Here is a 13,045-nt window from a genome sequence, read left to right as displayed (position 1 = left end):
AAACGTCCAGCCTTCGATGGAGAATGCGACCGTCAGCATCAGGAGACTGACTGGTGGAAAACGGTTTGAAACACGCGGCCACCGGCTTTCAAATTGTCATGTCCTTGGCGCCGTATCCATCATGAGCCCATCCGGAGGCGCATAACTATAACGGCTGCCCCCGTCGATCTCAGTCGTCCGTCCAGACCAGCATCCATTTGTCACGTCGACTTTTCCAGAATGGCCCGGCTGCTTATCCTCCTCTCCTTCTTCCTGGCCCTGGCGGCCCCCGTTTTCGCCGCCTTTGGCTACACGTCCTCCGGCGGCAACTACATTGTGGACGCGGGATCATCCAACGCCCTTGCCTTCAGCGTGCGCCGGTCCAGCTGCGACATCAACTCCATCAAGTACCGTGGCATCGAGCTCCAGAACACCGAAAAGGGCACGCACATCGGCTCCGGGCTCGGCAGCGCGATGGATCAAGGTCACCTGCGAGACGGACACGCTGACACAGTACCTTGTCGTGCGCGAGGGCGACAGCACCATCTTCCTGGCGACACACATCACGGCCGAGCCTAGTGTCGGCGAGCTGCGCTTCCTCGCCCGTCTCCGATCCGACGTGCTCCCCTATGAGCACCCCTTTGGTGCAGTCTCGACGACCGGCGGTGCCTCGTCCACCGTGGAAAGCTCCGATATCTTTGTGGTCAACGGCCAGACACGCTCCAAGTTCTACTCGTCCGAGCGCTTTAGCGACAAGGACGCCCACTGCGTCTGGGGAGAGAGCCCTGAGATGATCCACGTCTGCATGCTCGTGCCGCAGTACGAGTCCAGCTCGGGGGGCCCCTTTTTCAGGGACATTGAGACCAACAATGTCGGCTCCAAGACCACCAATATCTTCAACTGTACGATTTTGCGAGCCACTCCGGCTGTCGTTGACGCCATCTGCTGACCAGTATCCCAGACATGAACTCGGGCCACGTGCAGACGGAAAACTTGCGCACCGGCCTCCACGGACCCTACTACCTCCAGTTCTCCCGCTCCGGCATCCCCAAGCTCCGCGAAGCTGACACTGCATGGATGTCCGAGCTCGGCTTGAAGGGCTACGTCGCCCGTGCCGACCGTGGACGCGTCTCGGGCTGTGCTTCGGGCATCGACTCGTCCCAGCACAGCATCGTCGTCCACTGGTTCAACAACGCCGCCCAGTGCTGGACTTACGCCGCTGCCAACGGACAGTTCACCTCGCCTACCATGAAGCCCGGCACGTACACCCAGGTGCTCTACCAGACCGAGTTTGAGGTCGCGAGGACGGACGTCCGCGTGTCCAAGGGCAACACCGCGACCAAGGACATTGCCTCGTTCCTGCCGTCGAGGAACTACATCTTGCAGATTGGCACGCTGGACGGCCAGCCGTTTGGGTTCCGCAACGCGGACAAGTTCCTGCGGATGCACCCATCGGACGCGCGCATGGCCGCCTGGGGCCCCCTGACGTACACAGTCGGCTCCTCCTCGGACAGCGACATGGCCATGGCCATCTTCAAGGACGTCGACAACCCCCAGACCATCAACTTCAACCTCGCCAGCGCGCCGTCAGGCACAACGACCCTGCGTATCGCTACCACGCTCAGCTTTGCCGGCGCCAGACCCCAGGCCACAGTCAATGGCTGGGCTGGCGCTGTCCCTGCTGCGCCTACCAAGATCGACTCGCGCGGCGTGACGAGGGGTGACTACCGAGGACTGGGTAGGTATACGACCTGACGATCCCTGCTGGCACGTTGAAGAGTGGTGCCAACACAGTTACAATCTCCGCTGTCTCTGGGAGCGGCGGCTCCGGATTCCTGAGTCCTAATTTCGTGAGTATCTCGAATCGGTGCCTGCGCATGTCCGTATGCTAACAACCTGGCGTAGATCCTTGATGCTGTTCAGCTCTTCTCCAATTAGTTGGGTACTGGCGGGAGGTTTCAAACAAAAATTCAGTCTTGACGATTGCTACAAGGTCTCCCGTACACGTGTAGACGATGTTGTTGTTGAGTTATGCACCTACATCATACATATTGCCATGACCCTCCAATCCAGATGTGATGGCCCAGATCAGTAGTACCAAAGAAAAAAAAGAAGGAAGCGCACCACGCACAGACGTGAAGGTCGCTCCTCGAAGACCGCCATGATCCAGAAAACGCCGTAGAATTCTACCCCCCAATACCAGTAAGCCAATCAACACCGTCATTATGCTGCGATCCAATGCCTGTCAAACTTTCCCCTCAGATCGTGGTCTGAGGAGGCTGCCCCGTGAGATTCGAGTGGCCTAGCTGCTTGCCATGCTCAGCACTGCTCTCAGCCGTAGGCGTCCCAGGGGTAATGACCAGGTCCGGGGACGAGGTGCCCTTTAGCTTTTCCGCGTCTGCCGACATGGCGGCGTTCGGGGCCGGCAATTGGCGTACATCGGCATGCTCGGCGTGCTCGGCCGCGGCCTCCTCCTTCTCCTCATCCTCATCCACCTGCGACAGGGGACGGCCGGTTGTCGGATGTCCTTTGCCTGGTGAGTCCGCGCCATCATCACGACGCATCTGCCCGTCATCAATGTTCACGCCGACAATCTCGGCGAGGCTGCGAAAGTTGAACATGGGTTCCGTGCCGTCCGTGTCCTCATTCTGGTTGACACTCATGCCGCTAGCACGAGGATCGTGACCCTCGGTGCCGGTCCCTGTGTAGCTGCCGGTGGGCGTGTCGATAAGGGAGGACCCGACGGACGAGGCATTGCTCATCTGGCGCAAGTGTGAACCACCACGACTGGTGGGAATGGGTAGAGAGCCGGGAAATGCACCGTCATCCGCATTGGAGCTGTCGGACAGACTTCTGTCAATGCCCTTTCCCTTGTCCTCGCCAGTAACGTCTTCTTTCGAGGCTGTCTTGTCTCGAAAGACGTTTGCTGATGGCGAAGATTCGCCGCTCTTGCTTGCCGCGCCCTGCACGGTCGCGTCCATCCTCAGGTTGCTGGCGGCGCTGTTACCCCGGCGGCGTCCGAATCCTCCGAGCGACAGGCTGCTGCCGCTGGCTCCTCCGCTGCCGCTACCTCCGTATGGACTAGCAGCCTGCTTCTTGGCCGCCTTGCGCTCCTCCTTCTCTCGCTCCTTTTCTCGCTTCTTGGCATCTTTGCGGTAGGCCTTCTCTTCTTTACGTCGGCGGTCCTCTTCCGATGCCAGCGAAAGACGTACAGCCTCCATGAACATCATGTCCTCGAGCTCTTCCATGCGCGTTCTTCGCCGCCCTGGCGGACCTTGCGCCCTGGCTTCACCCTCAGGCTGATTGTCAGCGCCCTCGGCTGTAGTGTCAGCCTCCACGCTCGCTGCCATGCCCCGCCCGGTGTTCCTCCGGCTGAAGCGCCCTGGGCGTAATAAGGATGAACCGCGTTGCTCATTCTCGCCACCGACGAGAAAAGCAGCTGTGTGCAGAGCTGTTGCCGCCGCCGCTCTTCTTGCTTGATGCGCACGGGCCGCGTTCAGTTTGGTAGCCCAATCCGGCCGTACGCGGTCTGTGGTGATAACATTGGGCGCGTTGGCGGACAAGCTAGTTGCTCGTCTACGTCCGGGCTGTGAGCCCCCGGAAGCAGGCAATGTCGCGTGGAGTGAGCTTTGTGAGGACATGGCTGTGCCTGCTCCTAGATTCGACGTGGAGCCAGAGTAAACAATGCCCCGTCGGAAGGGCGGCGGATCGTACGTAACACCAAACTCGTTTTGCTGGCAGTACGGACAGTTCGCAGGCTCGGAGATCAGCATCTCGGGAGGGTCGCTCGCACTGAGGCCCTCGTTAGGGTCACGCACCTCTCCATTGGGGTGGTGCTCGGGGAGATGCGGGTCGGCTCGCTTGATCTGCACAAAACATTCGCTGCAAATGGGCTGATCGCAGCATCGTGTCTTGTTGAGATAGGGGGGGTAGGTGAGGAAGCAGATGGGGCATTCCGATGCATCCTTGTACAGAAACACCTCGAGAGCCTGGCCGTTGACAAAGGGATCATCAGGGAGCTTAATTTCCCTGGGACCAAGATCTGTAGACGATGCGTTACGAGAGTGGCCAGTGAGGGCCGCTGCGATCGCTTTCGCTCGACCACCCGGCTTGAATGCGGCGCTCTTGGACTGACCGCCAGCAGGCGTCGCGGCGCCAGTGCCACTACGGTCCGAGGCAGCTGACAACGTCCTGGGCCCCATGGGCACCGTCAGATTCTGTAGGCTTTGGTTACTATCGGACTGGAGTCGCGGTGGTCGAGGCACAAGGTCAGGGTCGGGTGTCTCGTCGGCGGCTGGTACGTCGAGGCCTCGCGCGGCGGCAATGATTTGATGCTCAGCCCAGCTATCAGACCAATCCTGCAACCCACGCCAAAATGGAGCGATTTTGCGCTCAATCTAGGCAGCATGTCAGTCATTCCCCCGCAACGCCAAGACGCAGAGGCAAACAACGAACCTGGAGTTGCCGCACGGTGGACTTGCTGAAGTCCTCGGTGCCAGTATAGACGCCCATTGTCACCAGGAATCCGCCGTCGACATGTTCCTCCCTGACACTCCTCTCACGTTCCTTGGCTCGTGCGGCACGTTCCTGCTCGAGTTTCCTCGCCTCTCGCTCGGCCTTGGTCTCCTTGTGCTGAAAGGGCGCATCCTCCCGGTTGCGAGTGTCACGTCCGCTCGAGGCGCTCGCAAGACCCAGAAAGCTCAGATCGCCTCTGCTCACACGATTGCGTGCGTTTCGATCGTTTTCGATAGCCTGGGACGACGGCTCAGCGACGGATCGACGACGAGCGGCGCCATAAGGACTATCGGAGGCGCCGGACTCTTTGGCCGATGAGTTACCCATGGAGAACTGTATCGCCTCGTGAGTATACGTTAGGGCTGCGATAAGTGCGCTGGCGAGGCAAAGGCGAAAGCCTTGGTGAGTGTCGGCTGACTGTATCGATGCGAGTTTATGATAATCTGATAAGACGGGAACGTCGTTGCTTGGATACGGATGAAGAGGGACGGCTAAGCTGATTGGGTTGGGCGAGCGTGCTGACGCAATGACGATCCCAGCCAGCGGGATTGTGAATGGCCAATCTCGCGTGCAGCTGGCAGGACTTGGCGGGATAGGCGATAGTATCTGCCAACTCGAATTTCCTGAGAACTGATATTGGGATCGAGGAATCGTGGTTAAAGAGGACAAGACGTGGGGGGGCGGCGTTATAGCGTTGAAGCTTGCCGTTTGGTTAGCACGCTTGTGCTTACCGGGTACCCGGACTGGGCTACTGGGTAACTGGGCGCTTGGACTTCCAGCTCTCACTTCTCGGCCTGAACCAGTTCTTATCACTCTGACCACAAAATCGTGGACTGAGATGCAGTATCCTCACTCACAGAAGAAGCAAAGAAAAAAAAGCTCAGCTTGGGTGTAGGCAGCCCGACCAAATGCCATGCTTCAAGGGTGCACCTGCCAACATAATCAATGCCCGCAGATGACTTCACTGTTGCCCAGTTTCGTGTCGTTCCTGCCGGGTAAAGCGAGCGGTGGTCATTGGCCCGTTCCTAGTGGAGTCCAGTTCATCGCAGGCTACTCAAAGCCAATCAGGGCGCCCATTTCGTGGCTGTTTGCGGTCAAGCCACTTTGCGCCTGGTCCGAGAACGGGCCTAGAACTGGACAAGCCTCAAGTAGGTCCCGACAGAACCAGACAAGCACTGAATGATTGACACCTAACTTGAACCCAACATACAACATATGGACATGGACTTGGACTGCCCAATGGAGAGGTCAATGCGAGGCAGCGATGATCACGGCACGGACAAACGTTGCCCATGCGTTCTGACTGTTCACCGAGTAACGATCCATTGCTTGGGTGCCTCTACGACTGGACCATTTACGCATACTTTCTCAACCAAGAACAACCAAACTCTATACAAGTACACGCATCATATACAAATCCTACATAGCTACTATCTGCAGTACGTACGTGAGTGCTTTGAACGAATATTTCAGTGATTACATTGTGGCAAGCCACAGCCACAGCCCAGATTACCCCACGGCCCGGTCCAGGTCCCATTGCCGACACGCAAATAGGCCCACTGACCATGAGCCTGGCTGCCGGCCTAGCTGAAGCTTTACATTACAGGTCATGCTCACATATCAAGGGTAACAACACGATACACTATCGACCATATGTTTCATTGACCTCTCATATACGGCGTGACCGAGAGCGCGCGCCCATCGACAACAGGAAGTGATGGGCGTGCCAATATATATATATACACATGAATGCTTTCAGTATCCCGATTGTCTCTTCCCTCTCGATCACACTAGCGAGCCAAGCACCCGCGCCTGCACCGGCACTTGAATTGCAAGCTAATTAGTGTGTCGAGTGCTTTTTCAGGGGTCGCTTTAAGTGGTGGAGCCGATAGGTCCGAAGCGGATGTTGGACCAAGTGACGTAACTGTCGGTTTGTTAGATCTTTTGCTCACATCACAATTTCAGGGGCAAACTTACGCGTCAGGGTGGTTGGCGACGACCTCGTCGGGGTCACCCGAGTCGACGGGGCAGTCACCACGGAGAGCCCCAGGGATGGAAGGGTCCGCGCCACGGGGCCACAGGCCGTCGAGCCAGAGCATGTTGGCGTAGTGGTCCGCCCAGATGGACATGACGAGCACCATGGGCTTGGACAGGGCTTCCTGCATGGCGGTCCATCCACCCACCTCAGTGTAGCGGTCGTAGTCGTCAAAGACGTCAAAGAGGACATCGCAGAGCTCGGGCTTGATCTCGTTGGTCTCGGGCAGGCCGTCCTGGTTGGCGTTGGGCATCTCGATGCGCTGGCCATCCTGGATGAAGAATTGGTTTAGCGCGTTGTTCTCGAACTGGGTCACGACGGTAAAGGGCTTGCTGGTGTCGACCGTCTTGCCCTCGCCGTAAAAGTCGGTCACGCCCAGGCGGTAGGGGTTGAAGTCACAGCCGTTGGCGTCGCAGTGGCCGTTGAAGCGCTCGGGGGAGTAGGTGCCGCCGCAGCCCTCGTCGCCCTCGCAGACGTGGAAGTCGTTGTAGCCGAGCTCGCAGGCGTGGGGGGTCAGGGCGAACGCGTGCGAGTTGGACTCCCAGACGTCAATCTCGGCGCAACAGGAGCCGAGTTGGCCGACACCAGCACTGGCGTCGCTGTCCGAAGCCTCCCAGCCCTCGTAGTTGGCCTGGCCGGCAATGAACTTGAGGTCGCGGGCGCACTGCGCGTCGCAGTATCCGGTACCGTACTCGGCACCCGCGGTGTTAGTTGGGTAGTCGCTGGAGCCACCATCCTCGGGCATGGCGACAAAGTAGAGCGCAGAGTTGATGCCGCATGCGACGGTCGACAGGTCGACGTCGAAGCTGAACTCGTTGCCAATGAGGTCGAACATCTCGTAGCTGCTCTCATCGGCCATCAGATAGAGGCGTGAGCCGACGTTCTTGCCCGAAGCATTGTCCTTTGTGAAGCTCAAGGTGAGAGAGTCACCAGAAGTAGAAGCCCCGTAGGTCTCCTGGTACTTGGCACCCTCCACCTCGCAGTTCTCAGCGCAGTCCTCGTTGCTGCTGCAGGCATCGGTCCAGCTATTGCCGTCGTAGCAGTTGTTGTAACCACCCGCTGCTCGTTGTTAGTAAGAACTTTTCCGTCCATCATGGCGAGAGAACATACAACGATGTATCCAGCGCCAGTTGGCGTCAATAACAACCTCGCCGTCGACGTTCTGGCACGATCCGGAGCCGGAGCAGCGGCTCCAGCTCATGGAAGGGTGAACCTCAGGCTCATTGGTGCCGACCTGTTGAGCAATAGCCCCCCCAATAAGGGAAAGAGCCGCAATGGTGAACATTGTGAATGGTGCAAAATGTGTCGCCGAAGAAGAGTATGGTGTTTGAGGTGGTCTGGAACTGACTACACTTGGAGGATTGGGCAGAGGACTGTTATTTATACAGCGGAGGCACAGCTCGACGTAGGAGTTTGGAAGTGTCCACAAGCTTGCCAAAAGGAGGCGCACTATCCGGATCTGCAGACAAAGAAGCTCTCAGCGTCGCGATCCGGGCCGCCGCTGGCGGGAAAACTGGCACGGACGCCTTGGTGAGACATGGCCAGACCGGTGGCAAGCAAGCGCGTAGGAAGACCGACCCGGGTCGTGAGCCCTGCCGCAGGCCATGACTACGCCGATCTTGCCAGATTCTTAGGTCACATGTTGCACATCGGGGGCACGAGGAAGTAGTCAATCCAAACATGGAAACCCCTTTGACGTGGTCATAAGTGTATTACTTCCTCCGATCAAGTTGGGTCGACTAAAGACACTTTCTGGACACGTTGTCCGTGGAGTCCATGAACTGACAGCAAAACGAACTGTGTCACCTCGGCAAACGACACATTCCGTTTGCTTTTCCCCTGCTGAAACAAAACCGCTATGAGGGGAAACGCCCTCTCATCTCTTTCGTGGATGTAGGGTGCATGTGGTGTGGTCAGGGGTAAGAAGCGAGGGGGCAGCGGTCGTTCGGTAGATGTAACCAGGACAGCCAATCCGAGGATGGAGATTCTTCTCCACATCTACAGAAGCGGCAGTTCTCTAACAGATCTTTCGGGGCACAAAAAATGCCTACGCCTGCGTCTTACAGTCGTCGATCGTGGAGAGGGGCTGCTGCCACGGCCTACGGAGGTGCATCCTCCGCCGATGCTCTGGTCAAGCGCGTGACCGGATTAATTACTCGCCTGGCGTGTGGAGATAGTGAAAAAGCCATTCCTAACTGTTGTAGTGAACAAGTGATGAATGCGGCCGTATCATCATTGAACCACGCGGTCATGTGCATGGCTGGAGATTTGTCTGCAAGGATGCTGAGTGCTGGCGTAATGGTCGTCAGTGACCCGTCTTGAAACACGGACCAAGGAGTCGTCTTCTTATGCGAGTGTTCGCGTATTAAACCCTACGCGGGATCAAAGTGAAAGTAGGAGAGAGCTTCGGCGCATCTCCGACCGATCCTGATGTTCTCGGCTGGATATGAGTAAGAGCATACGGGGGCGGCTGTCTATCCACGTACTCATGCCAGTGAATCAAGTTCACAGTGATCACTATCTAGCAGAAGGTCCTGAGCGATCCAGCATGATTTGAAAACAATCTACATGGACAAGTAACTCCATCAACATTGGAGAGAACATGGCTCGTGGGATACATAACACATGGCACACCATTGCAACACGCGGCTTGGTGATTCAATCATATCATTAGGGGCGCTGACGCCGCAAGAGCCGCACTCCCGTCTGCATACTATCCTTGGAATTCTATCATTATAGCAGCGGCTAGATACCATGCCCTGCCTCCAACGCCTGACACCGACGACCAGCCCATCTATATCGCTCTAGGCGCCCACGCTTGCAGCCACTCGCGCATCCTATCCGGATTCCCCTTCTCGGCCTCGGCAGCCGCAATGCACCATTCCAACTCCCAGACTCGCTCGGCGGCGATCATCTCGGCTACCGTCCGCCGTGTCTGGTTGGCCTCATCCACGCAGAAGTACATGGGCGCCTTCGGATCCGCAATCTCATTGACCAACGGCTTGACCAGCGGCAAGGCGGCAGCGGCGGTCGTGCCCTTGGGCTCCAGGTTGATATTTGCTCGTCCCGTCTTGCACCACTCGTTGCCACAGTGCTTCTTTGCGCACCCCGTCATCAATTGGCCCAGATAGCGTCTCTCGATGCGACGACGCATGGCTTTGCCATCAGGGTCGTGCATACTGACATAGAGTGGCCCGAAGCAGATGGAGCACAAGCCAATGTCGTTGCCTGGGCCCTGGCCATGCGCTGTTCCGGTGCCAATTTGCCCCTTTGGGCCAATTCCGTGTAGTGTACGTCCGCAATTCGCGTTGCGACATATTTCTGGCTTGGCACGGCTCACTTTGTCAAGCTCGTGGTGCTTCAGATGCGTCTCCATGTCACGGAGCCGGATGATCTTGTCGCACAAATGGCACTCTGTCGTGCGTGCGCCATCAGCCAGCTCATGAGCCGTCATTCCGGAGAGGACGACCTCGGGTGACGGGTTGATGGGGTCGCCTTCTTGCGGAACCTCTAGATGACAGAAGCGGCACAAGATGAGCTTGCCGGGACAGACGCTCGTCTGGTGCCGCGCCAGATCCGACAGCGAGTTCGTCGAAAAGTCGCACGACGGACATTGCCTGTGTCCGTGGAAGATCGCGTCGTGCTTCTTCTTGCTGAAGGTGGAATTGCCGTGTGCCTCGTCCAACTCGCAATGCCAGTGAGTTTGCCACTCATCAGAGCCCTTCTTGAAGACCGACTTGCATTGGGGGCAGATGATATTGTTACGTCGACAAAAGTTTTCGTGCAGGACCATCGTTCGCTTGGGTACCCATTGAAGGCAATTCTTACATTGCTCATCGTGGGGAGAATGCTCCTGCATGCTTCTGTTCAACGCTGAACTGTCTGTGGTAGAGTCCTTGGCCTCAGCAGCACGCGCTCGAATCGTGAATTGTACGGGTGTTTGCTGCTCGCCAGAATCTTCTGGGTCAGCATACGCGTGCACCGCTATGAGAAGAGACTCTGCATCTTGTATCTCTATGTTGGTCGGCGAGATCGTGATCGACTTTGTGCCATCTATTGCCGGGTCGAAATTCCCAAAGACATGGGCAGTTTCACGAGGGAGACCACGCTTCTGTGCCGACCGCGGAGTGACAAACAGGTCGAGCACATCTGGGCTCGCGACGTCTGACAGCTCCAGCTCCAGCGGTTGCGTCCTGTTCCAAGAGGGCAGCGTGAAGTCGACATATTCACCCGGTAATACCTGAGCCTGCACACTTTTCCAAATGTCCAGCTCCCCTCCTTTGGACGTGCTCTGCGTGCTGCCAGGCTGCGCCTTTGACATGATTTGCCTGAGCGTCTCGCGTGCTTGTTCCTCGTCGAGCGCCTCGATATCGACCTCAACGTCGGTGTCAACAACGCATATACCATTGCCTTCGGGCTCAACCTTGTCCACTAAGAACTTGAAAGTTTCGCCCTGTACTCCAAGTACGGGTAGTATCGCATCGCGGGTGAGTGTTGTGAAGCCATCGCGAAGTTGACGCTCGAGCAAAGATTTCCAATCGTCCGGATTGTAGCCGGCTTCGAGGGGCCGTAATCGCACAAAAGAGCCCTTTGGTAGCTGGTGAGCGTGCACCGCAATCTGAAACCCCGATCCTTCCTCACTTCCACGAGTGTCTTTCTCGTCAATACCCAGTGCCTCAAGAAGATATGCGCTCAGTCCCACGCAACCCTCGGGCGCAGAGAATTCGCGTATCCCGGTATATACCACATGATTATTCTTCGGATTCACCAGTCGGAACGTCAGGGGATGTGGTAATTGCTGACTATCGTCGTAATTTGACCGCGCACCACTGGTCGCGGCGTAGGGATTGAATCGATCGCGCGACGTAAATGTTGAAGTATATTGTGTTCTCGACGGGGCGGCTGCAAGAAGTTGCTCGAGGGCCGACTGTGGAAGGAGGATCTTATCGCCTCGCAAGTTCTTCGAGGAGATGGCGGCTGGTGAGATGACGTCGAAGCTGCCTGACCACCTCAGTTGCGGTGCTGGTGTGTCGATGTCCATCAGTGATTGTGTGCGTTGAGGAAGTTTGCTTCAGGGTGGCTTGGGGGAGATGTCGGTGGTGTCGGGGCGTCGAGGCATGGTCATACACATGTCGTCCGGAGAAGGCGTTGGGTTCATCACGGATTTCTCAGCGGGTTCGGCGGGATTCCACGATAATCATCAACAACATTGGTCAAAATAGGTCACGTGCGGCTGCCACGTGTGACCACATCTGTATTTCCTGGTTGTTTGAATAGGACGATGAATGAAGCCAGCGGCCTTGCTATTGCATTTCCGAAAACAACACACATCTCCTGGACGGTTTTCTTAGATCCTTGAAGCCCCTCCACGTGAGCACGCGATGATGCCAAACTACTTTTAGGTGTCAACCGGTCACGCAAATCAGGCTAAAGGCTGTTTTTTTTTTTTTTTTTGTAACATGGGGATGTGTTCTGTGTTTTGCATGGGCAAGTAGAGCACTGTTTACGGTCCGGTCTGCGGTGAAAGTCTTCTTTCTTCGTACTCCGAAGGGATTTAAATAGGCATGGTTTCGTAACTGAGCCCGCTGGACTATAACGCTGTGTGTACCGTAGACATCTACAGGTCTACGACGATACTGTGGTTGAGAGCATTTTGGAAACCGTATCAGGACATGTCAGGTCACAAATGGTTGGTTTAAGTCATCTTTTCGGAGTACAAGCCATTCTACGGATAGACCCCTTCGAAGTCTAGCACAGGGTAAGTGGTCTCGTACTACGTACTCCGCGATCGGAGCGATGTCTTCATGACGTAGCTGATTTCGACATGGCGATGGTATCACCTACGGTAAAAGGGCATCCGATTTAAAGACAAGTTATTCACGACACCGAGTCACGGCTTGCTGTGTAATTAGTAGTGTCTTGTGTACTGTTACTATTCCAAGCAGCCAACGTGGCTTGCAGAAGCGTACAAGTGTGCGTGGGGGTGCGAACCACAGGTGTACTGGCTCGAATGTAAACGCATTACGTCCCGAGCACCATTTAGTGACCACTGGCAGAACCTCTCATCGCCGTTCCAGCTTCCCCCAATGGGATGCGGCGATAAGGTCCCCGGGCGTTCCTTCACCAAAACTCCATGTCGCACATCACTTGTGAGCCTTGGACTTCATGCAATGGCACTTTCTTCCTCAGGCCACCACCACCACTCCTGACCGGTCCAGCCTTCAGGTTTAGTTACAACTCCCTCCCTTGTCGGATCAGATCATGACCCATCACTTCTACTTATTAGACCTGGGCTCATCTTCTGCCCGTACGACAAACCTCAGCCTCACATCTGTCCCAGCATCCCACAAATGACCATGACCCAGGCCTGCCGCGTCTAAGGCGGCTCCTAAATATTTTTCATTGCCTCATACTTGATGATATAAACCGCGAACACGCCATTATAGATTCTCTAGCGACCTCGTACCACCCATCGTCGTTTTGACTGGCCGCCACAGCTGCCTTCAACCTCGGAGC

General features: G+C 56.5%; 3 protein-coding genes across 3 annotated transcripts; 1 reads left to right on the top strand and 2 right to left on the bottom strand.

Annotated features, from left to right (window-relative positions):
• Nucleotides 1-219: 219 nt before the first annotated feature.
• J7T54_002629 (uncharacterized protein) lies at nt 220-1,917 on the top strand (the record flags this gene model as incomplete). The annotated part of the gene is made up of 5 exons (XM_051509159.1): nt 220-391; nt 450-881; nt 941-1,717; nt 1,774-1,829; nt 1,885-1,917. The coding sequence occupies 5 exons, from the start codon at nt 220-222 to the stop codon at nt 1,915-1,917; spliced, it is 1,470 nt and encodes a 489-aa protein (XP_051359842.1).
• A 320-nt stretch (nt 1,918-2,237) lies between these two features.
• J7T54_002628 (C2H2 zinc finger protein) lies at nt 2,238-4,821 on the bottom strand (the record flags this gene model as incomplete). Its single annotated transcript, XM_051509158.1, has 2 exons — nt 2,238-4,376; nt 4,435-4,821. 2 exons carry the CDS (start codon nt 4,819-4,821, stop codon nt 2,238-2,240), a joined length of 2,526 nt encoding a protein of 841 aa, XP_051359841.1.
• Nucleotides 4,822-9,323: 4,502 nt separating this feature from the next.
• Nucleotides 9,324-11,570, bottom strand: J7T54_002626 (Ubiquitin fusion degradation protein-like protein; the record flags this gene model as incomplete). Its single annotated transcript, XM_051509157.1, has 1 exon — nt 9,324-11,570. The coding sequence occupies one exon, from the start codon at nt 11,568-11,570 to the stop codon at nt 9,324-9,326; it is 2,247 nt and encodes a 748-aa protein (XP_051359840.1).
• Between the last annotated feature and the right edge of the window lie 1,475 nt (nt 11,571-13,045).

This window comes from Emericellopsis cladophorae (genome assembly GCF_022114955.1).
Source record: "Emericellopsis cladophorae strain MUM 19.33 chromosome Unknown NODE_55_length_149150_cov_119_250300, whole genome shotgun sequence".
Taxonomy (NCBI): domain Eukaryota; kingdom Fungi; phylum Ascomycota; class Sordariomycetes; order Hypocreales; family Bionectriaceae; genus Emericellopsis; species Emericellopsis cladophorae.
This window is presented reverse-complemented; position numbering and strand designations above follow the sequence as displayed.